This window comes from Struthio camelus, chromosome 4, assembly GCF_040807025.1.
Source record: "Struthio camelus isolate bStrCam1 chromosome 4, bStrCam1.hap1, whole genome shotgun sequence".
NCBI lineage: Eukaryota > Metazoa > Chordata > Aves > Struthioniformes > Struthionidae > Struthio > Struthio camelus.
In genome coordinates, this window is record NC_090945.1 from 47,693,774 (window position 1) to 47,718,538 (window position 24,765).

Sequence of the window (24,765 nt, forward strand, 5' to 3'; positions counted from 1 at the left end):
TTAAGATGACACTAATGCAAGAAATTACCTTCATTCTTCACCCAGAAAACAAAATTACCAGGACTAGATTTTTTTTTTTTTTGAAAGGTGTGAATTATTTTAAATTTAAAGCTTATATAATTATGTAGGAATGAAATGAAGTCCAGGATCATCTTTGCTGTAGGTAGAAAAAAAAAAAAATCAACTTTTATTTTTTTAGTAATCTTGAAAAGGACTTGTGAAGACCTGATGTACACTTGTGCAATAGGTCAAGATATGAGGGCATGACTCAGGTTAACTAAAAATTTCACTGATTACTTAAAATAGTAAAACAACTCTATTAAGAAATGAAGCTGAAGAGGAAGTTAGACAGCATTGTTATACAAACAGAAATTACAATATTGCAGAGATTACAAATATTAAGCAAAAGTATTATTTTAAAGTGTGACAATTAATGACATTAAGTTTTTAATTTATTTCGTTTAGAATGGAATCACTTTGTATTTAACACACGGTAAACTTCAGTCTCTCCTTGCTGCTGAAGCAATCACCACCACCCTAATCAGAACAGGGTTTGTGTTTTAAAGTTCCACTCACTGGGATTTTGCCTCAGGTTCAGCTTATTCTTTCAGTGGTCTGCTGGAGGTGTCAAACATCATCCCATCTCAACAGGGGATCTGTCAGCTTGTTTCACCTGGATTTCTTTAAAATGAACATCTGTTTTGCCTCTGATTTCAGAGGAATCTAGATGCAAGAGGGAAAAAAAATGGAAAAAAAGATTAAAAGCACTGAAACTCCGTAATTTTAAGGTGACAGTGTTAAGATGCACGTTGACAGCTTTTTGGTTTGAATTTTTTGTACCATTTTTTAGTTAAACATTGAAAGAAAGTCTCATCTTGCCACATGAAGGGCACCATTTTAGCCTTGTACACAAAGCAGTACCATCTTCCAAGGGTATGATTATTTGAACCAATGCAGGCTATCCTTGATGACAAAGTGGAAAAATACATAGAAGCAACCTTGAAAGTGTTGAAGTCAGATCACTTTATGGATATTGCTATCTGTGTGCAGAAGAGGATGGCATTTATGTGCATAGGGCCACTGTATGATTCAGCACTGAGTAGGATTCGGCGACTTGCTACAAAGCAGGCTATGCCCGTTCATTTCCTGCTCTTCCTGGACCAGATCCTACAGTTCCCTACACAGGCAAGCTTTCTATCAGTGCTATGCGAATTACTGCCTTCACCAACAAAACAAAAGTCTTCAATGCATAACTGGAGAGAGAAAAATTGATTTCAATATTGTGAAAGTCCTAATCCAGAATAAAATGAAGTTCTGAGGAAGAAAAGGGCAGCAGTTTTGAATATTAAAATAATATCTGCAGATGGCATACCAAAGAAAAGCTCAAAGCAACATTATGTTAAAAGAAAAAATAAACCCACACCTCCTATTTTCTTAAAGTTCTGAAAGATTAAATGAAGACTTACTTACATGATGCAGCAAAAAATTTTTCCTTCAGGATACTAACTGTGTTCTCAGAGGCTGTGGTACAAGAAGGATGGCAAAGCGCACGTTGTCCCAAACTTGGTTTAATGTTAAAGCGCTCTTTAAAACAAAAAGAAAAATAACTTATTCATTTCAGCAAGATGTTAAGAATTTGATCAATTGTTCAGTTTTTCAGTTTATTTAAAAACAGTTACTACCCTCCATGTTCAGCTAGATGGAGTTGCTCAGGGCCTTGTCCAGTCTGGTTTTGAATAGCTCTGAAGATGAAGATCCCACAGCCTCTCTGGATGCTTCTTCCAGTGTATGACCACCCTGACTGAAAAATTTTTCTCCACATCTATAATTAGAATTATTCATGTTCCAAGTTATATCTGCTGCCTTTTGTCCTATTACTGTGCACCTCTGAGAGCAACCTGGGTCTTAACTTTTCCATACCTTCCCATAAAGTAATTATAGACAGCAATTAGATTTCTCCTTTGCCTTCTCTTCTTAGGGCTGAGCAAACCCTCTCTCAGCCTTTCCTTGTGTGTCATATGCACCAGCCCTCTAACCATCTTGGTGGCCCTTCCTGCACTTGTCTAGTATTTCAATGTATGCTTTGTACTGGGTAGTCCAAAACTACGCGCAGTAGTGCAGATGCAGTCTCCCAACTGCACATACAGAGCAAACTGATCACTTCTAAAACTGCTGGTGTGTTACCGTCTTGCTGGCTCACATTCAACTTGTCCATCTGGTCTCCCAAGTCTTTTTCTGCAAAGCTGCTTTGTAACCGGTCAGCCCCCAGCTTGTACTGGTGCATGGGGTTACCCCATCCCTGGTGCGGGACTTTGCCTTTGTCTTTGTTGAATTTCCTGCCAGCCCATTTCTCTAGCCTGTCACGACCCCTCTGAACAGCAACATCCCAGTGACTCCCCAGTGCCCTTTGCCCAAGCCATTGATACAGATGATAAATGGTACTGGCCCAAGAACTGATCCCTGAGGGAGGCTGCTAGTAACTGGCCACCAGCTGGACTTTATACATAACCCTGTGATTAGAACCCATAGATCTGACAATTCAGCCAATTTCCATCCTCCTTATCATCCACTTACCCACTGTACAGCCCTACAATTGACTAGAAGGATACTGTGGGTCTTTGTTAAAGGCAAGCCATACGATCTCCACACCTCTCCCCTTGTTCTCAAAACCATTTATCTCTTCAAAGAAAATCAGTGGCAAGTTGTAACACCTCTGCTACAGAAAGCATGTTTCAGTCAAACCTATCTCAGGAACTCAGCAGCTTCATTTAGTAAAAAGGAGTAGCAGAGGGGAGTATTTGTCAATAATGTGCTACTGGTGAAAGTGCTGTTTATTAAATTCAACTTCATCTCCAACAACGTAACATGAATATACCACACAAGGAAAGCTGAACGTAGCCACACAGCAGAGCTCAAACATCATTAAACACTAGGAAAATTTCAGGAAATTGTACTCATTATCCAATCCCCATTCGTGTTACTCACACATACACTTCTAACAATATCTCCCAGTCGTGTTTAGGCAACCATGACAAAGATAACCAAACTAGGCATGCTGCTTTCTATCTTCAGTTATCAGCCTGAAACTAGAACAGTAACTGTGGGAAAATAAGACTGTCACAAGCTCTGGTCTTGCTCTTTTCCTTTTGAGGAAAACAAAAACCAGCAACACAAATACTCACGTGGATCCTCTTCCCTCTCTTGCATTCTCATTCTCATGTGCATATTAATGATTGTATTAGCCTTCTGTCTATTTATGTTCACACTGGGCTCAGTCATTATTTCAGTTAGCTTAATGTTATTCTTGATAGCCTTTGAAGCTGTTGATCTGGCAGCCATGGGTAACTGTGCCTGATAATAGTAGTCTGTAAAATCAACCTCCCTGTCTTGAATGCTTCTAAGTCTGGTGGGAGGGAGGGAAAAAAAGCATTTAGGAATTAATTACTGTAAATAATAATAAATAGCAAAAAAAAAAAAAAAGCATTGGCTAAATATTTTTTTACAGTTCTGTAGTGTACAAATGTTACTTTCATTTTGTAAATGGGGAACAAAAAAACAGAATTATCTTAAATAGCTTGATTCACTCACTATCCATGCCTGTGAGCTCAATCCAGCAGGTTAAAGCATCTCAAACTTTTCTTCTAGAGTCAAATTTCACTTTAAAGCCTGTTTACATTCACAGCTGCGCTATTTCTTGTCAAATCAAGATAAGAGGCAAAAGCTGTTGAAAGACACCGAGTAATACTAACACTGAAGAACCCATACATAAGCATCCTCAACTCACCGTCTATTTGTTAGCATTGAGTAGATGTCTTGCACCAGAACTTCTGCTGCTCCTGGTTTACAGTGAATTGTTCCATCTATTACTTCCTCAGCAAAGTTGAGCTTTTGTTTTGCAAAAAACTTTATGCAACAGGGAAAAAAGTGAAGAATATGCCTTTACTGTGTGAATCGAGTTTTCCTGTTCCCATAAAACGCCGTTAATTCATCTAGGGAGCCTCTCAGTACTAAGATCTAACTTGTACATATACAAAAATAAGCCCAGCATTCCCAAAAGCAACTGGTTATCCGGGATGTATCCATTTTATACTTTTCATTCTTGTGGAGTGGGAAATCAAAATTAAGGAGGCCATAACCGGTTGCTGCATTGAAACGTCCTGCCTCCGCAAACAACTGGCAACATTAAGGAAACACTAACAAATGGAAAGAAGCGGAAGCGCCAAGATCCCTCAAAACGTTTCAAACCGTATTTCCTAAATTTTATAACTTGACAAGACTGGCAGATAGGCTTGCCCAGGACGCGTTTTTTCAGCGGAGGGGGGCGGGAGCGATGCTGGCCGCCCTGCCCGAGCTGGCCCTGCGCCGCCTCTTCTCTGACGGCCCCCAACGGTCGCCGCGCGGAGCCCAACGGCTGGCGGGCGGCCAAGCCCCCGGCCCGCGCCGGGCCGGCCGGGGCGCCCGGAGCCCCTCACCCTGCGCAGGCGGGACCAGTTGCTGAGCTTGGCCGCCAGCGAGCTCCCGTTGCCGTAGGCGCTGCGCTGGATGTCCCGCGGGTAATAGCACGACAGGATCTCCGCCACCAGGTACCCGTTGGAGAAGTCCCTGCCGAAACAAGACGAAGAGGTGGTGGAGGTGGCGCTGGCACCGGCTCCCGCTCCCCGCCGCCCCCCTCCCTCCCCGGCCCGGCGCACCTCCGGCAGTGCCTGGGGCAGACGGAGAGGTCGAGGCTCTGCAGCCAGCGGAGCACGGCGCGGGGCAGCCCCGGCTGCCGGGCGGCCATAGCGGCGCCGCGTCGTGGCAACGGCCGTTACGAGGCAACGGGCGGGGCGGGCGATGGCTTCGCCCTGGGGCTGCGGGGCCGCCGCGGAGCCGCCGGGGCCGCGGCCTCCCGTGACGGGGCGGGGGGGGCGAGGAGACACCGCCGAAAAAGTCACGACAAATCTTGCATCCGAAACGTTTTCTGATGTGTCTGTGTGATACTTTGTGTGCATCTGTTCACACGATGGCACTGTTGGATTTCATTGCAGAACTGAGATACTGCATTATGACTTTTCTTTCAGAAAATGCCTTCTAATACCTTTTTGCTGCTATATAACTAATGTTAATGACACAAATATTACAGCCAGAAAAGGAGGTTTCCTTTAAAACTGTGTGTTGCAGTATTCTTTAGCAGTACTCTGGCATGGTTCAACGTTTGTTTTAGATCACAATTCATATTATTTTAATACATCACTTAACATTTACTTCATACTAGGAATTGAGCCCATCAGCGGCCCACTGTATATAATATAATATAACATATAATATAGCATATAATGGAAGCAGTAACAAGCCTGTTTTGTTTCATTTCAGGCTAAAAAGGGATAATTCTTTGAAAATAATTTTACCAAACCGTGGCCAAAATGTCAGTTATTTTCACTTAGCATCTGTTTTTGGTATGTGGCATTAGAGTGGCCAAATCTGTCAGAGACCTGTTCCAGTATGTAGTCCCACCAGGGCAACAACTTACATTCCCTATTTTGTTTGTTCCTGTTACATAGTAACAGGAGTGATACCTATCCAGCTTGGCTCAGTTTGCTGAAGTGACTCTATTTTCATATAACTATCTCCTAGCAGCTTACCCCTGACAACTGTGTATTACCTGACATTCAAGCCATAAAAACACTACTGGAAGCTAGCTGTGGACCACTCCTCTGGTAGAAGGAGAATGCTGTAGAATTGAAGAAAAAGTAGTACTGAATAGGTACAAGCTTTTAAGATGACCTTGTTTGCTCTTTGAACGACTGCAGGGATAAGTATGGACATTCCTAATGCCACCAGAGCAAGGAGGTAACCAGGAGACAGCAGGGACTCTGATGCGACTCTCAAAAAACTCCTAATATCATTTCTTTGTTTTGTTTCAAACAGAGCTTTTGTAGTATAGCCACGTTTGCTGAAAATTAATCTTACTGTGTGGAACATGAAAGCTCATTCTTTATTTTTCAAGATCGATTTCTTGAGAGGAACTCAAAAAGCACTATGCACACCCAAAGGTGAGAGTCTTCGAGTGATCTTATTCTAGAAACGAACATTTGACAATGCTGAGGTAAATATACAGTAATGGTACTGCACAGAAAAATGCAGATCATTAGTTTCTGGATGAAAAACAGCAACACTAAATTTGTTCACTATGTACTCCCAGTTTTGTAATGAGTAGGCACAATACGGGCTCCTGAGAAGTTCTTAGTACTTGTGTTTAGCCTTCCTTTACAGGGATTCCAGAAGAGGCCCTCACTAATGTTTTTGTAGGAAACAGGGAAATTAAGTTTCTTTTCAACAAGCATTAAGTCTCAAACGAACAGCTCTGTTTTACTGGGTGAGTATAAAGTAGCAAGTGAGTAAGCATTCTTCCTTTGTGAAACCTCCATAGTTCTTCACTGAGCATATTTACAGTAGTAACACAACTGCAAAATCAGTCGTTGAAAAGGGATGGAAGAAGGTGAATCACAAAGGCCAAGTAGTAAATCTTCAGGTCTGTCAGGCTTTGCTTTCCAGGAGTTGAGTACCACTCTTTGAGGAAGTAATCTGTTCTCAAAGGAAGACTGAATGAAAAGACTGAGAAGTAGTACTATATTTCAATGAACTAGTCAGACCATCCTTTTTGACATCACTGGCAATCATCACAACGCACAGGCAGGAGTGAGGCAGAAATCTTTTGGGCCTTCTGATGTCTTCTGGAGGTGTCAGCGTTCCTGCTCTGGCTAGAGAGTTGAAAAATAAAATTTCAACCTGACCACAGAAATGCCTGCTAGAGCAATCTGGGTATCTGAAAGGGATTTTTGGACTTAGGAACTTGTCTGTGAACTAGACAGTAAGGGAAATAATATCTTTTTCAGAGTGAGACCTCTCCTGTTATAAGGAATTGACATATTTTCCAGACAAAGCCTTGCATCCGCCTTCTGATCTTGGGGTTGAAGCTGAGGTATGTTCATCTCCACAATGTGCCTTGGAGAACCTTTAAATTCTCTTCCTGAAAGACTTGCAGATATTATACAATTAGATGTATTTTTCCCTAAGGCAACTAATTATTTAATATGCCCTTGAGTTATGATACAGCAGCATTATGAAAAACTAGGGAGAGAGCCCAGATAATTCTGCGTTACAAGAGGATGTCAGAAAGTATCTCTACCTTAAGGCTTCTGGAAATACTCCCCTGGAATCTATAAACTGTGCACGGCTGAAAAAAAGAAAACTGATTATGTTCACAGCAGTATAATTCTGGTTCACAACACAGGCATTGAGAAAGGATAAAACAAGTTTATCACTTTATTTATTTTTTATTTATTTTATCGATGTATATAATGCACCTATCACCAAGTCTTTCTAGGTACACAAATAATATAAATTTAAAAACACATAAAATAATGACTCTAAATGGACAACTGAACAAATAATAATGAAGAAACTTTGTGTTTCGAGTGTGTCAAACAGATTATGAAGTATAAATACAATTAAAATTAACAGCACTAAAGCTAATTAGTAAGTATTAAGCTAAAGCTATACGATCATTTCCTAGAGCATTAGCACACTTCATTCAATTCAGCCTTATTAGCACCTTGGTACCAGTTGCTGAATAGCTCCCAACTATTATTATATCCCAATACCGAGTGTCAAAGACTTTTTAAAGTAATATGCAAAAGGCTTTTTTTCCGCCCAGCAGTTTTTTTTTTTAGGTAAAATGTAAAATATACAGAAAGAAGAAAAAGTACTTGTTACTCAAGTTTCTAAAGGTTAATTACTATGTTATCTATACTGTAAGAAATTCTTCAATATTGTTGGCAACTGGAGTTGTGGGACAAGATGCAGTCTAGCTCTTCCTATGTAATTTCGGATACGTAGTCGGCAGAGCTGGCAAAGAGAAGACGGTGTAGCTGCAAAAAGAAAGGAGTTTAATTATACAACTATAAAAGCTAGTATTTTGTTTTACAACAGTTTTGTACAATAATGAAATCTCTAAAAAAGTTCATGTTTTGTAAATTCTTTATCTTTTTTCCTGTTCCTACAGTGTTTTTCCTCAAAGATATAAAAAGGGGCTGCTGTAACCTGATTAATAATCAGGCAAATATCTAAAAAGCAAAGTCAGTGAGATCCAGCAAAGAATTCATGTTTTTAATTTAAAAAACTGCACCCAGAAAATACCTGAGGACAACAACTTTAAAGATTGAAGTTGCTGGTTTTTTTCATAGAACAGATGAAGTACATGCTACAGCAATACAAGTTGTCCGTTACTGCAACAGGAACAAGCAGGTAAAATCTCCATACCTCAGAATCCCCAATCATGGTTAGTGGTACTACTATCTTATGGTAATGCCTTTGTCTCCCTACGCCCCCTCCACTCCCTCAAAATTCACACATTGCTGTACTTCTGAGGGCAATAAAGCCACACACATTCTATACCTATTTAGTTTTTTGACATCTTTGGTTTCTAAAAATCATACTAGCTTTGGTAATTTAGTGTAAGGGCCTCTAGGGCTAAATTGAGACAACCACTTCTTTTTAGAGGTTGCTGAACCAGCAAGCAGCTAAACAGCATTCACAGTACCCAGATCATATCTGGGGGCAAAAACTGAATTTTATGCACATATGCATTCTAAAGAGATGCCCATGGTTATTACAAAAATTCCTCTACTTCCTATGCATTTGGGTGGCTTATTTTCTTATCCAGTGCATACATCTGTCTGAACAAATCCATTTCCCTTTGGGATATTATCTCTAAGGCACAGCCCCTAAGAGTATGACTCCTGCTGCCCTAGGTGCTGGCACCAATGGCAACTTCACACCAGCTACTCAAGGTAAAAATAAAAAGTGTTCCTAGGCTGTCTTTTCTCTTGTTCACTATATATAAAGGCAAAGCAAGATCTAGCCCTAAGAAAATTATAGCATATACACAAATGGCATTCAGTATTATTTTGCTACCAAAAATAAGAACTTCATTTTTATGTATATCTATAATATTTAAATCATAATGCCCTTGTAGCATTTTTCATGCTCTTTGAGAGTCTTATTTTGCAGACACTAATAATTTAGCAAAGAAAATTTAATCCAAAAAATAAACTTATTATTGTGGACCTTGTCTCATATGAGATATAATCGTATATGGTAACTCATTAATATTCTCTTTAAAAAAATATTTGTCTTTGCATTGATATGGGAATGGACTAAAACAGTTTCTATTATACCTTGTAAAAGATGTCAAGATTTTAACCAAAAAGCCATACTTTCAATACTTGCATACTTTTTACCCACAATCAAAATGAAGTGCTTTATATGTAAGTAAAAAATGTATTTTAAAAAATATTGGGATAGCTGGCCAAAAGTAAATACGTATTTAATCTGAAATTAAAATATCCTGCTTCTTTTTAACAAGTTTTGAGATAGCCAATAAACATTGTACTTTAAATATCTAACTGTGTAAATACCTAATAAACATAAGATACTTTTTCAGCTTGTATAAATTCTGATGCTGCTTGGTCAACATACTCTGGCCTGAGATTATAAATATTACTGGGTATTTTTACAGCTAGAAATTAATTTAGCTAAATGTAAATATATTCACTTCATATAGCACAGTTTTAGCTTCTATAACATTTCCATATTTTTCGAAGACTACAACTAATAACTGTAAAAACATACTTATAAAGCTTACCTTCATGAAGGAGCAACAGTCTCTCCACTAAACTGCTTGGGGCAGCTAAATCTACAGGCCGCTCAAAATCTGTATTTTTGGCATTTATGTCTGCCCCAAATTCAAGGAGTAAGTTTACAATCTCTGTACTAGATTGCTGGGCAGCAGCATGTAGTGGAGTTTCCAAATGTTTTCCTTTCTGCACATTGGCCCCTGGTGGTATACAAACATAAAGAGAAAGAACATATTAATTAAAATGGTCATTAAGTAATGAGAATGTTTTATATCTTAGATCAATTAAAAAGCAAAAAAAAAAACCTATCTCCACTGTGGACCGCCACAGTGAATTTAGTTACTTCATGAATTAAACTGCATACCACTATATGTAATCATGTCACTGATTCCTTTAATCCCATATACTTATTCTAAACAGTTTTATTACTTATGCACACCTTTTTTAAAAAGAAAAGAAAGAAAAATCAAGTTAGGTAATATGAACATCATTGTTGCCCTAATTATAGAAAGTATCTTCTGCAGATGTTTAAGAAACCTTGCTCTAAATAAAAGTGCACTTTCATTACTAAACTCTTTAAAAAAACCCCACTAAACTGAGGTTTAGTATACACATTTTTATAAATACTAAGTTCATATGAGTAACACCAACTGCAAGAGGGATCTAACTTGGCCCATTTCTACAGTTTTTCAGGTGTTAAGACGGTGAAGGGTAGTAAAATAGACTCGCATCCAGTCCAGCCTTTATCATGAATTTTTCTATAAGGGAAATTAATGCTCATTAAGGTGGGGTATTCAGTTAAGAAAGCGAATAGGGGGAAATCATTAATTCCCCAAACCCAGAGAATTCCAATTGTTACCCATCTGTATTAATCAGGAATTGCTAATACACTTAATTTTAAATGGACTAAACTAATTTAGAATAATGCATTCATATTCAAGATTAAAATTGTCCATACAAGAGTGAAACAAAAATAGCTAGTATGGAAGAACTCCCCTTATAAGTAAGCTATTAATCCCCCTAAAACTTGTTTTGCCCCAACAGTTTTATTCTAGACTATCCTAGAAGAAAAAAACAAATCTTTTTTACTTCTTGAGAGAGCTTTACTGAGCTTGTGAGACCAAAAATTGCTTCTAACTTTTCTCACTGGATCAACATTTTTTGCCTTTTAAATTCCCGATTTGAGTAAATAATAATTTCACAGGCCAATACCAATTAGATTTGGATAGCTAGATTTGGGAGTACCAATTAGATTTAGAGTCTGAATAGCTCACTATTCTCTGAATTACAATTTGAGAATACTTCCACAGTATCTTTGCCTTGCTCATATCATTGTCTATTTGCTTTTAAACTTCTGGTGCATTCTCATGAACTGATGAAATATGGAAAAAAAATCAGATTGATTTGAATTATTCTCAGTTTATATACCCTTCTCTACTTCAGAGCAACAAGGAACGTAGAAAGTCCCCTTCTGTTACTGTTTTTAATGTATGGTAATATTTGAATCCCAAAATATAAGTATTTCATTTCTGGGGTTCTTAAATTTAGAAATGGTAAAGCGGGATAGTTAATCATACAACGAAACTGACTCAATGAGGAATACTTTAATGCCTACTTAAGCTCTAAATAACCTGCAATTAACTAGAAAAACTGCTAGTGTAATGCTAGCAAGGCTGTGATGGTACACTCTATCTGTAATTATTCAAATATATGTTTTAATTCATTATTCAGCAGGGCATCTGGGGATATGACACCCACAAAAGTGGTTATCAGCATAGCAAATGATCCTGTAAGAATGCAGATAGCGTCCCCGGATTTGGACTGAAACAGAGCAAACCTCCAATATCTCTTTTTTGTTTGTTTGACACTAAATTTAGAATATGAAATTTAGGATGAAATTACTTTACCTTACCTCTTCTCTTTGCAGCTTGGCCTCTCTAGTTTGTAAAAAGATGAATCAGAACATGCTAAATTATGAAAAAGGGTGGGACTACGCTGCTGAAAAAAATCTATTGAAAGCACAATGGTTACTGTTTAAAATTCCTTTCTCATTTACCTTATTTTTTCCTGAAGAAAATGAACATCTACAAAGCTGTAGTAGGTGCTGAAAATTTGAACACCCTTATTATTGGTCTTGCTCCTCTTTCCCCTCATACTATACCTTAAAAAAGGTGAACGAGTTACAATAAACCATTGTGAAAAACATTCATCATGAAGTAAACTTGCAAGTAAAGCTTTGCAAACAGTATTTCCAGTTTTGATGACTGAGCACAGCTCACTTCGGAAGAGGATACTGTAAACTTACTTTAAAATCTAGCAATATCTTTAATTAAATAATCACGTACCTGCGTAGAGAAGCTTTCGAATGCAATGGATCTGCTGCGAAACACATGCTACATACAGAGGTGTTCCTAAATGAGGAAGATCTTGGTCCACATCTATACCCCAGGATATCAGTACCTCCAGACATTCACTGTGACCTATCAGTATAAAGAATGATAGAATTTGCCTGACTTCAGTAAGCTCTTTCAGAGACAAAACTGGATACATTTTTTTAACGCTGCTGCATTAACAACATTTGTTAACTATTCCATGTCAGTTCAGCAGCTAATTTCTTACCTCTGCTGGCTGCCTCATGAGTTGGGGAAGGAAGACAGGACTCCCACTGAGCTTTGGCACCATACTCTAACAAGAGCTCAGCACATGATGCACTGCCTCTTGAACATGCATTAAATAAAGGTGTCACTCCGTCAATTGTTGTAGCGTTTACCTAGAATACATAAGATCTCTTTAAGAATAGAACTGAAATAACGGTATTTTTTTAAACAAGATGTAGGTAGTAACTGCATTAAAATACTAACAAATTTACTGCTTAGAATAACATAGCTTAACTGCTGAGTCCCTATGCTGCCGATCACCTCTCACCACACTCCTCAGTTGAAACTAGTTTGTTGAATAATACAAAATACACCTAGAATCCTAAAGACCACACATTTATATTCAGGCAGTAAATGACTTAATTTTCAAAAAGTTTTGAATTTTCAGAAGTAATTGTACTTAGCTCTTTTCGTTGATAACATCAAAATTATACACTGTGTTGCAATATTGGAGACCTTCTGTCTGTACCTCTGTCAGACTGCATAGTTCATATTAAATGCCATTTTCTTCTTTATTTTTTACCTCTGTGTTGGAGTGATATTCCGTGGGATAGAGACTTAATAAGAGAGGCTCACTGTTTTTACACCAACCTAGCCCCCTACTAAAATAACTGAATTTTGTCAGTCTGAGAGAATGACAGAGAGAGTGAGCAGGCAAATTTCTGAGGGCTTATGATACTAAAAGAAGGGGCACAGGTATGTGGAGAGAAAACTTTCCAGGATTCTGGCATATTCTCCTCTATGCCTTCTCATTTCCCCCACATCCAATGGTCAAAAGTACTAAAAAACTAGCGAGGGGGAAATACAATTTGTTCTTATAGGTTTGTCTATAGCGTGTATAGGTTTATGTCTTTAGAATCCCTTGTGTTAGCTGCAGTGGAAAGGAATTGTTTTTGGAACACACCTATAATTTTTTTTTCTTCTGTAGACATTTTTCTACACTTTTCTGAAAACTAACATGTAAGGTCAATCTTTCCACTATAAAGAACAGCAGTTTGGGAAAGCACACATTTAAACTGCTGGGGAGTCGGATGTCAGCCTGGATTGTAGTGAAAGCGACCTGTGAATTCCAATTTTTATTTTGGGATAACAGCTAGAAAGCCTGTTTCAGGAATAAAGAAAAGAGCCAGTGCTCTTCTGTACTCAGACTAAAGAATCTTAAGAGTGTGCAGGTGTAGTCTGACAAACGATACTCTGGAGATTAAAAGAATTGTTTCTTACAAGCCACTCAGAGAAAGAGAAAGCCAGCACAGGAGAGAGACATATTCTACATTTTGGAAGAGAAATAATGTAATATAATTTAGAAGAGAAATAATGTACAGCTGGTGACACACTACAAACAGATTTTCTCCAATTCATTAATCTATACTACTGTCTTCTCAATTCCCATCTATTTTTCCCTGTTATTGCTCTTCTGTCAGATATCTACTCTTACACATACCCTTACATGGTCTTTTTCTCTCTCATTTTGTTTTTTACTTATCATCTCTCTGATGGTGTTTCTTTGACCCATCGCTTTCCTTTGCTAGCTTTCAGATGGCAACTTGCTGCAATTAAATGAAATCAATGCAATCAATAGAGAGAGTACAGAAAAATAACAATTAAAAAAAAAAAGGAATATATCCTGCTCAGGTAGATGAAGGTACTAGAATTCATATAGAAAAAGAAAGTCACGTTTGCTCCTGCTTCAAGAAGGATTCTTGCACAGCCAACATGATCTCCCAGGCACGCTTCATGAAGTGGAGTAACTTGGTCAATTGTTAGTGTGTCTACGTTGTAGCCCTAAAGAAGATATAAATACAAAGATTATAGAAAAGCTGTTAAGAGTCATTTCCTTACACTGCCATGCAGAAGAACAGTTTATATTACTCTAAATATGCTTAAAACTCTCCATGCAATACATAAATCGAGTGAGCACAAAATGGATCTTTCATCAATCAGTGTAGATAAGAGAATGTAAATATGCTTTCAACTCTTCTTTTTTTAAATTAGAAATATTAAAGACTGAAATAGGGTATAAAGGTATAAAGAGGGTGTAAAGAAGATGGAAGCAGACTCTTGATGTGCAGAGTGATAGGACAAAAGGCAACAAAACACAAGTTGGAACATAGGGAATTTCAAGTAGTTATGAAGGAAAATTCTTCCACCATGGAGGTGGTCAAACCCTGGAACAGAAGTCCAGAGAGGTTGGGGAATCTCCACCTGTGGACTTCTTTAAAACTTTACACATCCCTGAATCTAAACTGTTATGTGATTATACGGTTCTCTGCCTTAAGGTCAAGTGGGTTTCAGCAAGAACAACTGTTCTCAGATTGATAAAATAATGGAGCCCTTGAAATTTTCTGCAGTAGGTGTTTTTGTTTCTTTAAAGCTAATCAACATCTTTATTGGCTTATATCAAATATATTCTCTGGTATAACTGATCAATGTCGTAACAGATAATATGACACAATACTGCAATATTAAAATTCAGTGATTTACATTCTCTCTCTTTGCTATTAAAAAAAAATTTCTTGTTTTAATCAGAACCATGCAAAAAACAGAATCAATGATTCTTCCCCATCAACAAGTTTCTTTCTGACCAGCTCTATTTACCTGAGGACTCAAATTAGTGGAACTACAGGGACAGAAGAGGGGGAGAGTGATGTACATTTAGATACAAAGATTAATTTTTAGAAAGCTTTAAAATAGGCAAAATATTTTAAATATTAATTTACACCTTATACTTTACAATTCCCAAATGCTTTGAAACATTCAGGTCGAAAAAAAAGCGAAGCAAAACATACTAAATCCACAGTAACAATCTATGCTGAGAAATTAAGTAATATTATAAAGGAAAGGAATTTTAAGAACACAGCCTTCACCTGTGACAATAAAGTCTTTAGAGAAAGAAGACGTCCTTGACTGGCTGCCTCATGCAGAGGTGAGCGATCTGCCCAAGAACCTATATAATAACAACATTTATTGAGTAAACCATATAAATCAGAAGGATTCTGGAATGAATATAGCAAGGCAGAAAAGATAATACTCAGAATGAAGTCAACTGTCCTGTGAAATGAACTGCTCCCCTTTATAAACTGTATTTCAAATTATCAGTTTCTAGACAAGAAAGTTATATTAACTGTAAGCATTTATATTAAATGATTCTATGGTACAGAGGAGAACAAAGTACTGATATGCTTATTATTACTGTGATTTAATAAATTCATCAATTTTTACAAAAATCATGTAACTTATTTTGTGGTTGTCACAGAGAAACTTATAAATTTCAACACATTGATATTTAGACCTAAAACAAACAAACTTGCCTGGAAAAGTACTAAAAACGCTGCTAAGGTGTATGAAATTCAATAGGAAAATCCCTATGCATGATGAGATTCACCTGCTGCTACTACACAAGTGCAAAGAGAGAAATACAGAGTGAGAATCCATCTTCCATTCCAAATTATTTGCCATCTTCTGGAATGCACTGTGCAGTACTCTCAAAAAATTCAGCAAATCAGTAGGATTTTACAAACTAGTGATGAGAATGGGCACAGAATTAAATGAAGAATGACCGAAAAGATTAAGACTGCTCAACCAGAATAGAAATGAGGGGATAGTTAAAAACATATAAAATAATGGGCAGTATGGAAAAGATAAGAACTTCTAGTTTCCTTTTCCCAGAACTAAAGGAGTCATTCTATGAAACTGCAACTTAAGCAGACCATCTTCTCACAGAATATACAACTACGCTGTGCAACTCAGTGCCACTGGATGCTATTGGGACAGGTGGAAAAAAAAAAGAAAAATTAAAGCACCCCCGAACCTTTACATTATCACAAGACTAGATAGAACTGATTATAGAACTAAAATACTGGCAATTAAAACATCTCAATCAGGACCTTAAAAAGGCAAGAAGATTTCTATTATGTTGTAGTGTCTAATACCTGTGAAGCTTTTTGAACTGTTTTTCATCTGTAGGAATAGCTAGACCACAGGTAAGATCGAAATTCTAATATTTTTTCAGAACTATTTGCTCTAAGCTCTGATTTTGTGTGTGTGTGTGTGTGTGTGTGTGTGTGCGCGCGCGCGCATACATATGTGCATACACACACGCTGTTCCCTTTACTTTTTATTTTGCATTCATTAAACGAACTATTCTGCAATTCTTACTTCTAGTGAGAATAGCTGAGGAAAAAAATAAACACATACAAGTTGTTTGGGATTTTAGGAGGCTTGATATTACAATTACAGAGCTGAGAAATTTTAAATTGACCTGATATTTAGAAAGTGTCAACATTTCCTCTCCCACTCTAATAAGCTCAAGTATACTTATCCTATTACAAGGTGGATGTGTACAATCACTATGAAAATTTTGACCAATGCTCTCCTCCTTCTTTAGAGGGAACCAGCACTAAACCAAGCTTTCATAAACAATGAATATATTAACTTCTGCTACGGGCAGCTGCAAAGAACTGCTCAAAAATCATTAAAAGCTGTATTTAAAAGCTGGTTTTGAAATTTTGTCCCTATGTCTTCAATGAAGATAATTTCTCTTTCTCGACAGTTTATTTTATTCCTAAATTACGAGGGAAAAAAAGGCAGACACTTAACTATTATATAGAAAACAACAAATACAATTTTAAATGCCATTAAGTCTTCATGCACATTAAATATATTCATTCTCAGGACATTATTGTGACCACATATAACTCTAAACTGAACAAAGATGCAGGCAGGATCTCAAAGAAATGCTTTTTGTATTCTCCCTTCCTATATATCCTTCCCTCCTAGATTGCTCAGAAGGACGTCTGTTGATATCATTACGTCAGTGACATTTGAGAAACAAGTGATGCTGGATCCCATTCCAAGCTCCATTTTGCACCTAGACATACTTTATATCCCTGCTTTCAAGTAGAGATATTGAAGAGCTAACTGTTTCTGCTAAATCTATTAAATAAAAAATGCTTAGTTTTGTTATCAGCTCTATATAAAAAAAAAATCTGTAAGTATAATGACCGCAGACAGATTTTGTTCAACCCAAGTTTGGAACAACTTTTCACGTTCTAACTGATTTATCATTAAGCACAATATTTCATCATTGAATATCAAGTGGATAAAAACATGTTCAAAATAAATACTTATCTTATAAATAAATACCATAGGTTTCTTCAAAAGAATTAATTTTTTGTCTAGTTTCCTGCCTCCTGCTACAAATTTGCCATTTCTCTTACTTAGAAAGCATTAACAAGAACATAAATGAATAAATTTTAAAGTCATTGTTGTCTCTAACGGTGGTATTAGCAAACATATTCTACTCAAAAACTGTTAATGTATTAAGTCCCTACTGACGTAGTCTCTGACAGATGCTGAAGACAAAGTATCTCTAACTAAATTTAGAAACCACATTAGTTCCAAGCTCACTCATATATAGTTTACCAGGAAGGGCAGTCCACACTGCTCTGTAAACACTAAAGATATTCATTGTATTATCAGGCAAGGTTAAAAGAAATTATTACAAAAGATCATACAATACCTAAATCTCCATCTCCCCATGGCACTTCCAGCCAGCAGCAATTATAAATCCTACTCATTTCTTTCAATCCGAAATAAAAATCTGTTCTTGCTAGTTGGGCCTGTTCCTAATGCAGTCCAGCTATGTTTGGAAGGAGATCAGCAGCTCACTGTAATATGAACTTTCACCTGTAAAACCCTGCAGTAAACACAGCTCTAAGATATGAACTCAAACAGCTGCCAGTTTCTTTTCTTATTATAAAGGGCAGTGGCTCTTTTTATTTTTTCCCTTAAAAAAAAAAAAAAAAGAAAAAAAAACAACTTTGAAAAGTGCCAGCATCTATGCATGTGCTTTCCAAGAGAGCCTAACTGGAATTTCAGCAAGAGGGAAATTCACAGTGAAATCAACAGAAGCTTGAACTGCAGAACTGCAGGACAAACTCTTCCTTCTTTAACCTCATGTAATTAGATACATGAATCAATAGTTTAGTATCTTCAAAAATCAGTATTAGCAAATAGCTTTGTAAGGGAAGCACTGCCAAACGTTCACATGGTATTTTTTTCTCACAATATATTAGAAAACAAGTAAGCATAGAACGTTTCAAACATGGCAGATGCTACTCATTCTGTACACTGAACGGCGTTTTTGTTTTAGCAGTTCACTACCGTGTCAATTAAGTTCTTAACTATTTGGGGGCCATTAAACTGGGTTTTTTGATAACTATGTGTCAGCAGTGAAAGTCTCACCTCTTTAAACTACACATTATTATATATAGCTAGAAATTATAAACATAACATATAATTACTCTGTGTGTATGTATGTGCATATACATATGTGCACACGCATGAAAGAGAAATGCTGACTGGTTCAAAACCAATGTTCTTTCCAGTGTTCATCATCACATAGACTTTCAAAATGTGAGGATTTAATTCCAAATTCAAATGTCGACAACTTCCAATGTTTGAAAACTATACAAAACAAAATTTATTTCCCACACAGTTCAACGTCTGATACAGCCATATTATATGCTCACACATTATTTTTGCCAGACTACCTGTGTCATATCCAATGAATAAGTTAGCATTCAAATTATTTTATATCTTCATGTCTCTTGCTCTTTAACACACGCTATCCAAACCACAATCTGAACATAAAAACATTAATTTATATTGTCTTTTCCATGGTATTCTCCCAATAACAAAAGAATACTTCAAAACCCTTGTCCAACAAGGACAACATTGTCCATTCATACTATTTTATAACTACAGAACTAAAAGACATAACTGTAAGGCTCAAATTGTAAAACAGATATAATAACCTATTTTTTCCAGAGTAGTTAGCCATTATAGCCTACAACAAAAGCATCATTTAATTAGAGTTATGAGAGCTTGGAACTTCTGAAATTTCGGCCTTGGATAATATCAAGAATAACTATGATCACTCCAAAGTTTTAGGACAGATAACTCATCTTGAACCGTCTAGATGCCACAGCAGAGACAAGCACAGAATCCAATTTCAGAAATGAAACTCAAAAAAAAATTATCCCTTTTTTCTTGTGAATTCTTACTTCATTCACTACATGCCTTCTAACCTTTCCAATAAATAGGAAAACACTGGGTATATTTTTCCATATATACATCTAATCCATTCTCAGAATATAGTCCATCTTGTGCACTGAACGAAGTAGAAGTTCTGTAAAAAAAAGTACAAACGAGGTCATGTTGTCAAATTTTGTCTTACAACACATCGGAGGGTCAAATCAGCGTGACATAGGCAACGTATCTTTTAACATTTCCTAAATTTGGAGTGTTTGGAATTGCAACTCAACATACTTTTAACAGAGAAACATGAGCTACAGAAATGTATTAAAAGTCCTTTAAAAAAGCAACAGCAATATCCAAACAAGGCTTGCTTGGCTCCCACCAGTATAGAAGCGACATTATGCTACACGAAGGTAGTGGTACTGGCAATGGCAGCAGCAGTTGTTCCTGGCTCTGTATTGGGCCTTGCATATGCAGGAAGAAGTGTGTCAGGCCCCTTCTCTTGTCATGTGAAAGCACAGCAACAACCGCTCCTTCCTCTGTCCGTTAGTCACATAGTTTGTTTTTCCACCTTCCTGAAGGATCAACAATTGGCTAGATTTTTGTCCAGCATAAAGTAGCTTGCAAACTAGCAAACTACGCCACAGCAAGAGTACCAAGATGTAAACTCATATTAACCGCTAAACTTCTATAATCAATGGACTGTTAGACCCACATAATATTCTTTGATTTGTGTGTGGAGCAGCTGGTAGCACTCTTAGGCTGTTAATATTTCCTTGAACTAATAACTAAAGCAAAAAAAGAATTTTTCAGTGGACTTTCCAAGTAGCAGCTGACAGAAGAGGAATACTGACTTTCTGAGCTGACATCAGATCTTGGACGACTTTTTCTAAAGGAATTTGTGACTTGGGCTCATCAAATGGTCTCTAGCCCTAAACCAGATTGCAAGTAATTTTGCCCAAGCTGGGCTCATAATTCTCAGTATTTTTCCAGTCTTCTGTCAGAGAGTAGCCACAGCAAACAGTACCCAGTTGGCCAGAAAAGCTGGGCCCAGTGTGCTGATTTTTGCTAAATCTAGGAGATTTTGCTAAAACAGCCTAGTTGTGGCCCTCATGCCATTGGGCTGAAGATCTTTTTCTAGCCTGGCCCTACTCCATTTTCTCTTCATCCACATCTACTATGACATATGTCTCCTGACCTCTTGGCCACTTTCAGCCCATTTTACAATCTGCAGACATTATGCCTTCCAGTATGACTTCCTCTGGCTTTGCTATGCTAGCGTGCCTGGGGAAGAAAGTCAAGTTTGGATGCTTATATGGTTTGGATCCTTCAGATCTGATACTAGATACAACTGCTGTTCAAGCGACATGCAACAACTGGAAGCATCAATTGCAACAGAAGTCTCTCAGAAGCTTCAGGATGTCTATCAGAAAACACGTATAAGTTTGGCCACCACAAAGAAGCCGTAAGTAGGTGGACCTTGTTAAGATGGAATCTTCAGAAACATTTACTTTCCATATTTTGCTGTGTTTTTTTGAAAAATTCAAAAACTTGGCTAACTGTGAATAATTCTTTACAAAAATAGCAAAAAAAGCCTGTTCTAATCCTGATCCATATCAAGGAGCAGCTAGTGATAACATTTTTACACAAAATATCTTTAAAACTTCCTTTCAGTCTGATGAAGATTGCCCTTGTTCTTGGAAACTGCTGATCTAATAAGCTGAAATGTTGATAAATAAAAGTTACTATAGATCATGGAATTTTATCCCAAATGATGAGTGGTAAGAGGGTAAAAGGTACACTGCATATTAATACTGATGAATAAATATAACCTTACAATACTGTTGCAGTTGAATGGTTACTCAGGAAACTACAGTAACTGCTGCTTAAATTCTTGATTATTGCTTAATTCTAAAATTGACAGTCCTGGAAATTAGCAAAGTTATTTTAAGAATCCCTCTCATCCTCCCATTCACATGCCATATAGCTACGCTTTACATGGGATTTTCATAACTCTTTTCATACAAAATATATTCAATCTCTCCCTCACATCACCTGCCCTCTCTACGTTCCTTGACTATTTTATTATCTTCCACTTTTTAAACATTTGACTCGATTTCACATTATCAAGTTTTCACTTCCTTCTTTTTTTTGGCTCACTCTGAACCAATTAATAATGAGACAGTCATTATTAATTAGGGTTAATGATCACTATTTTAAAAAAAAATCCCACCTTTCAGCTGCTAATTACTCAATTGTACAATTTCTCAAAGCCCTCTTTCACACACTTGTTATACTAAGACAAAATTAGAAAAAAATGGAACATACAATATAGCAGTCCTAAACATTTCTATTATCATTCAGATTATTCCTCATTGCTCAAAATGTCTCTGTGTCCAGTAACTTAAATACCTCATAAGTACTTCTCTGTGCAAGTTTGCCTTTTAGCATAGGATACAATAATTGTCACCTGTATTTCCTCCATTGCCTTATGTTCCAGTTACCTCTAAACTTGGCATATAAAGTTATTCCTCCACCTCCTTTCATTCTCTGTTCTCTCTTGTAAACAATTAGCCCTCAGTATCCAGTTACCTTGTGGCAGGACAGCAAAAGTCAGGGTAAGTCAAGCGTTAAACACTTGCATAAAACAAACAGAGCAGATAAACAAGAAAGAGTATTTTAGATCAGCTGATTTCCATGCAGAAAGAACAACAAAAAATAGCTTCAACAGCCTTGTGTTAACCCATGGAAGCTAATAAGGTGCCACTAACAAACAAGCATTTACATTACAGCTGGAAAGAAGTAACAGTTTAAAGCCAGAACATCATAAACTGGGTCAGCTTAGCATATTTCAGTTTGTGAAACGGCTGCTGTACTAACCTTGGCTGGTCAGAATACCCCAGCTAGCTTTTCGTTTCGCAGGGCACTCCCCTACGCTTTCTAGGCTTCTTTTGGGGAGATTCTGGTGAGTGCAGCTCCTCTGAACAGCGGTATTTGTTGTCATTATTTACTTGTTTCTCGAGGAAAGCTTGTCTACCATTAGTGCAGGTGCTCTGGTCTGACGAACATCCACAAATGAATTTCTACTACCTTTTTTTCCCCTCTTTTCAGTTTTTCACAAAGGCTCTTGTTGTACTTACTGTAGAATGGCTACAACACTGAAATCCATTCAGTAACATTTACTAGCTTGGACTAGTGAGTGGGGGAAGGGAAGGACCGCTCTAGCATTTTCTATTTTTAAAACGGAGAAAGAATCAGCTTAGCTACGGCATGAGTCTTAACTATTTACATGATTTAAATGGAAAGAAGGTGTTAATTTTTCATCATTAAACCAAAAAAGAAGCATTCTTAAAGTAAAAGTATTCACTGCTTTGTTGCTTGCATAACAGCAGTCTAAAACAGAAAAACTAGCACTGTGTTAATCAGGACGGCAATTCTTTTATTAATGACAGCTTGAAAAAAAGTTATTACTGAATCAGGCTTTACTTGTATGTACTTTGCAGTTAACAGAGATATTTCGGAGTTAGGAAGAATCCAATCATAAAACACTTTTTGGTTTTTGCTTTGCTTTTTAAATACAGGACATGGTATCCTACAGACGTCAACTGGAAACTACATTTTGAATAAATAAAAGCTTGGTTTGACTAGCAAAGCAAGACTTCACTGGTTATTTTGAAAGTCTGATCCCATTGTGAAATTAAGGCTACAATTTTATCAAAAGAGGCAAAAGTCACTCTATTTTAGATATAAGGAAACCAACGGCAACAAACTACTGCACAACAGAAATCTGCACAGAGAAGCAAAAGAAATAGCTGATCCATGATAAAATTCCAGCATAGAATGACTTCCTTGTACCGGTAATGAGTTAACATGCTGCCTTTCCCTTCCACCTATTTCCTCTCTGTCCTCTTCTACTAATATAAAAACTAGCCATTTATAAACTTTTTAAAAGGAAATAAACATTACGGTTTTTATCCTAGTATACTCCCCTTTCAGGTACTTGGCAAAAATGTATCCTTTAAATGTTGACACAATACACATTTTTTCTATGTTCCTCTTTTGTCTTTCTTTAAGAAAAAAATAAGTGGCAATATCATAGTGAGGTAGGACACGGGGACGTAGAAGGGGCAGCTGCAATCTTTCACCTTGAATTTGCAGTGCATGAGAACTGATGTGCCTTACTGGAATGTCTTTACAGGAGAACAGAAGTAGGTGGGCTGCTTCTATTCTGGCAAGAGAGAAGAAAACTGGATTCTCCCAGAGGTGCTGCAGCATTCAGAAAGATATTTTCCTCAAATTCTATCTGGCTGAATCAGCCACAATGTCTCACAGACTGAAATAAGCACATCCAGCAATCAGACTCTGCAAGTAAAAGCTGAACCAGAGCAAAAGGGCATGCACATTATAAATATGTCACTTTAATATCAGGATTACTTGTTAAATTGTAGTATCTTTTTCAAGTTTTCAAAACAGGAAAATATGATCAATGAACAAGAAACCTTATCATGCGTACACACAAGTCCACGTCAGGAAGATATCAGCATTATTCTACAGGTGACAAATAGCTGATGACAATTTCTACATTTTCCAGCACTCTGGAGTTCAGCTCAGTTTTACATTCCCTTTTCATTTAGAATGGAATCCCAAGACTTTCAGGAGAAGGTGGTGAGGATTAGGATACAGCAAAGCATCCAGCACTGCAGGGCGGGGATTGACAGTGGGTTGAGAAGACAAGACCTGCATGTTTTTGTAGGAGCTTTGTGGGTGAGGTTGTCAGCTGAGAATGAAGCTAGGTCCGTTCCGTGAGGTGGTACAAACAGCATGGGAGTAGTTCATACTGCTTGATTTCCACAGATACTCCAGCCCCGCACTATACTATTGTCACCATCTGCAGAAGTGTGACTTGCAGCAGCAAGGAAACCAGCAGATGCACAGACAGCTGCCACAGCTTCAAAGGGAGCCAGCAGCGCCTGCTCACTCTCCTCCAAAGAACTGTATACGAAGCAATGAGCTGGCAATGGAGGTAGACTACCTCAAAAATTTGCCACCTTCAAGGCAAGGATATTGAGAAGAGTATCTCTATTCTATAGGACACTTACAAAGACAATTGTCCATTTACTCTGAATACTTTGGAGCATATCAGAATGTAACATATAAAATACGTATATAAAATCTTTCTTCATGTGTTAAAAAAGGCAAAATTCATCCCATTCAGGACTCTAGAGGCAGCTTTGCACTAAATTCTTCTAGGCAGAACTATTCATCTTCTGGGCCAAAGCCATGCAAAAGTCACATTAAAATTGCACATAAATAAAAGGTTCTTTTAAAAGAAAGCTAGACTAACATCAGAAATCAAACTGAAATGTACTGAAAATAAAACTGAGATGTTGATA

General features: G+C 37.3%; 2 protein-coding genes across 12 annotated transcripts in view; both read right to left on the reverse strand.

Moving 5' to 3' along the window:
• Window positions 1–148: 148 nt before the first annotated feature.
• SPATA4 (spermatogenesis associated 4) lies at window positions 149–4,845 on the reverse strand. 2 transcript variants are annotated; one of them, XM_068940988.1, is made up of 6 exons: window positions 4,692–4,845; window positions 4,473–4,602; window positions 3,785–3,903; window positions 3,183–3,403; window positions 1,471–1,584; window positions 149–723 (listed from the first exon to the last, which is right to left on the reverse strand). In XM_068940988.1, exons 1-6 carry the CDS (start codon window positions 4,778–4,780, stop codon window positions 635–637), a joined length of 762 nt encoding a protein of 253 aa, XP_068797089.1. In that variant the 5' UTR covers window positions 4,781–4,845; the 3' UTR covers window positions 149–634. The 2 variants fall into 2 exon arrangements, with proteins under 2 accessions (XP_068797089.1, XP_068797090.1); XM_068940989.1 differs by having other exon boundaries at window positions 1,467–1,584; window positions 4,692–4,805.
• A 2,872-nt stretch (window positions 4,846–7,717) lies between these two features.
• ASB5 (ankyrin repeat and SOCS box containing 5) overlaps window positions 7,718–24,765 on the reverse strand; it is a 40,104-nt gene continuing 23,056 nt past the window's right edge. For 8 of the 10 annotated variants that reach the window (XM_068942550.1, XM_068942552.1, XM_068942555.1 and 5 more), the window contains 6 exons: window positions 15,199–15,278; window positions 14,009–14,116; window positions 12,297–12,447; window positions 12,023–12,157; window positions 9,686–9,877; window positions 7,718–7,910 (listed from right to left, as the gene is read on the reverse strand). In XM_068942550.1, coding sequence (XP_068798651.1) covers window positions 7,783–7,910; window positions 9,686–9,877; window positions 12,023–12,157; window positions 12,297–12,447; window positions 14,009–14,116; window positions 15,199–15,278 — 794 coding nt within the window. In that variant the 3' untranslated portion in view covers window positions 7,718–7,782. Of the gene's footprint in view, window positions 7,911–9,685; window positions 9,878–12,022; window positions 12,158–12,296; window positions 12,448–14,008; window positions 14,117–15,198; window positions 15,279–17,852; window positions 18,154–22,252; window positions 22,932–24,765 lie in introns of those variants that run through there. The other 2 variants (XM_009676620.2, XM_009676621.2) reach the window with 2 other exon arrangements.

Excerpts from the sequence above, each read along its gene's own strand:
- SPATA4 (XM_068940988.1), bottom strand. The coding sequence starts at position 4,780 with ATGGCCGCCCGGCAGCCGGGGCTGCCCCGCGCCGTGCTCCGCTGGCTG. Across the intron at positions 4,603-4,691 it reads TGCCCCAGGCACTGCCGGAG|GGACTTCTCCAACGGGTACC; the intron begins GTGCGCCGGGCC and ends TTGTTTCGGCAG. Across the intron at positions 3,904-4,472 it reads ACTGGTCCCGCCTGCGCAGG|TTTTTTGCAAAACAAAAGCT; the intron begins GTGAGGGGCTCC and ends TGTTGCATAAAG.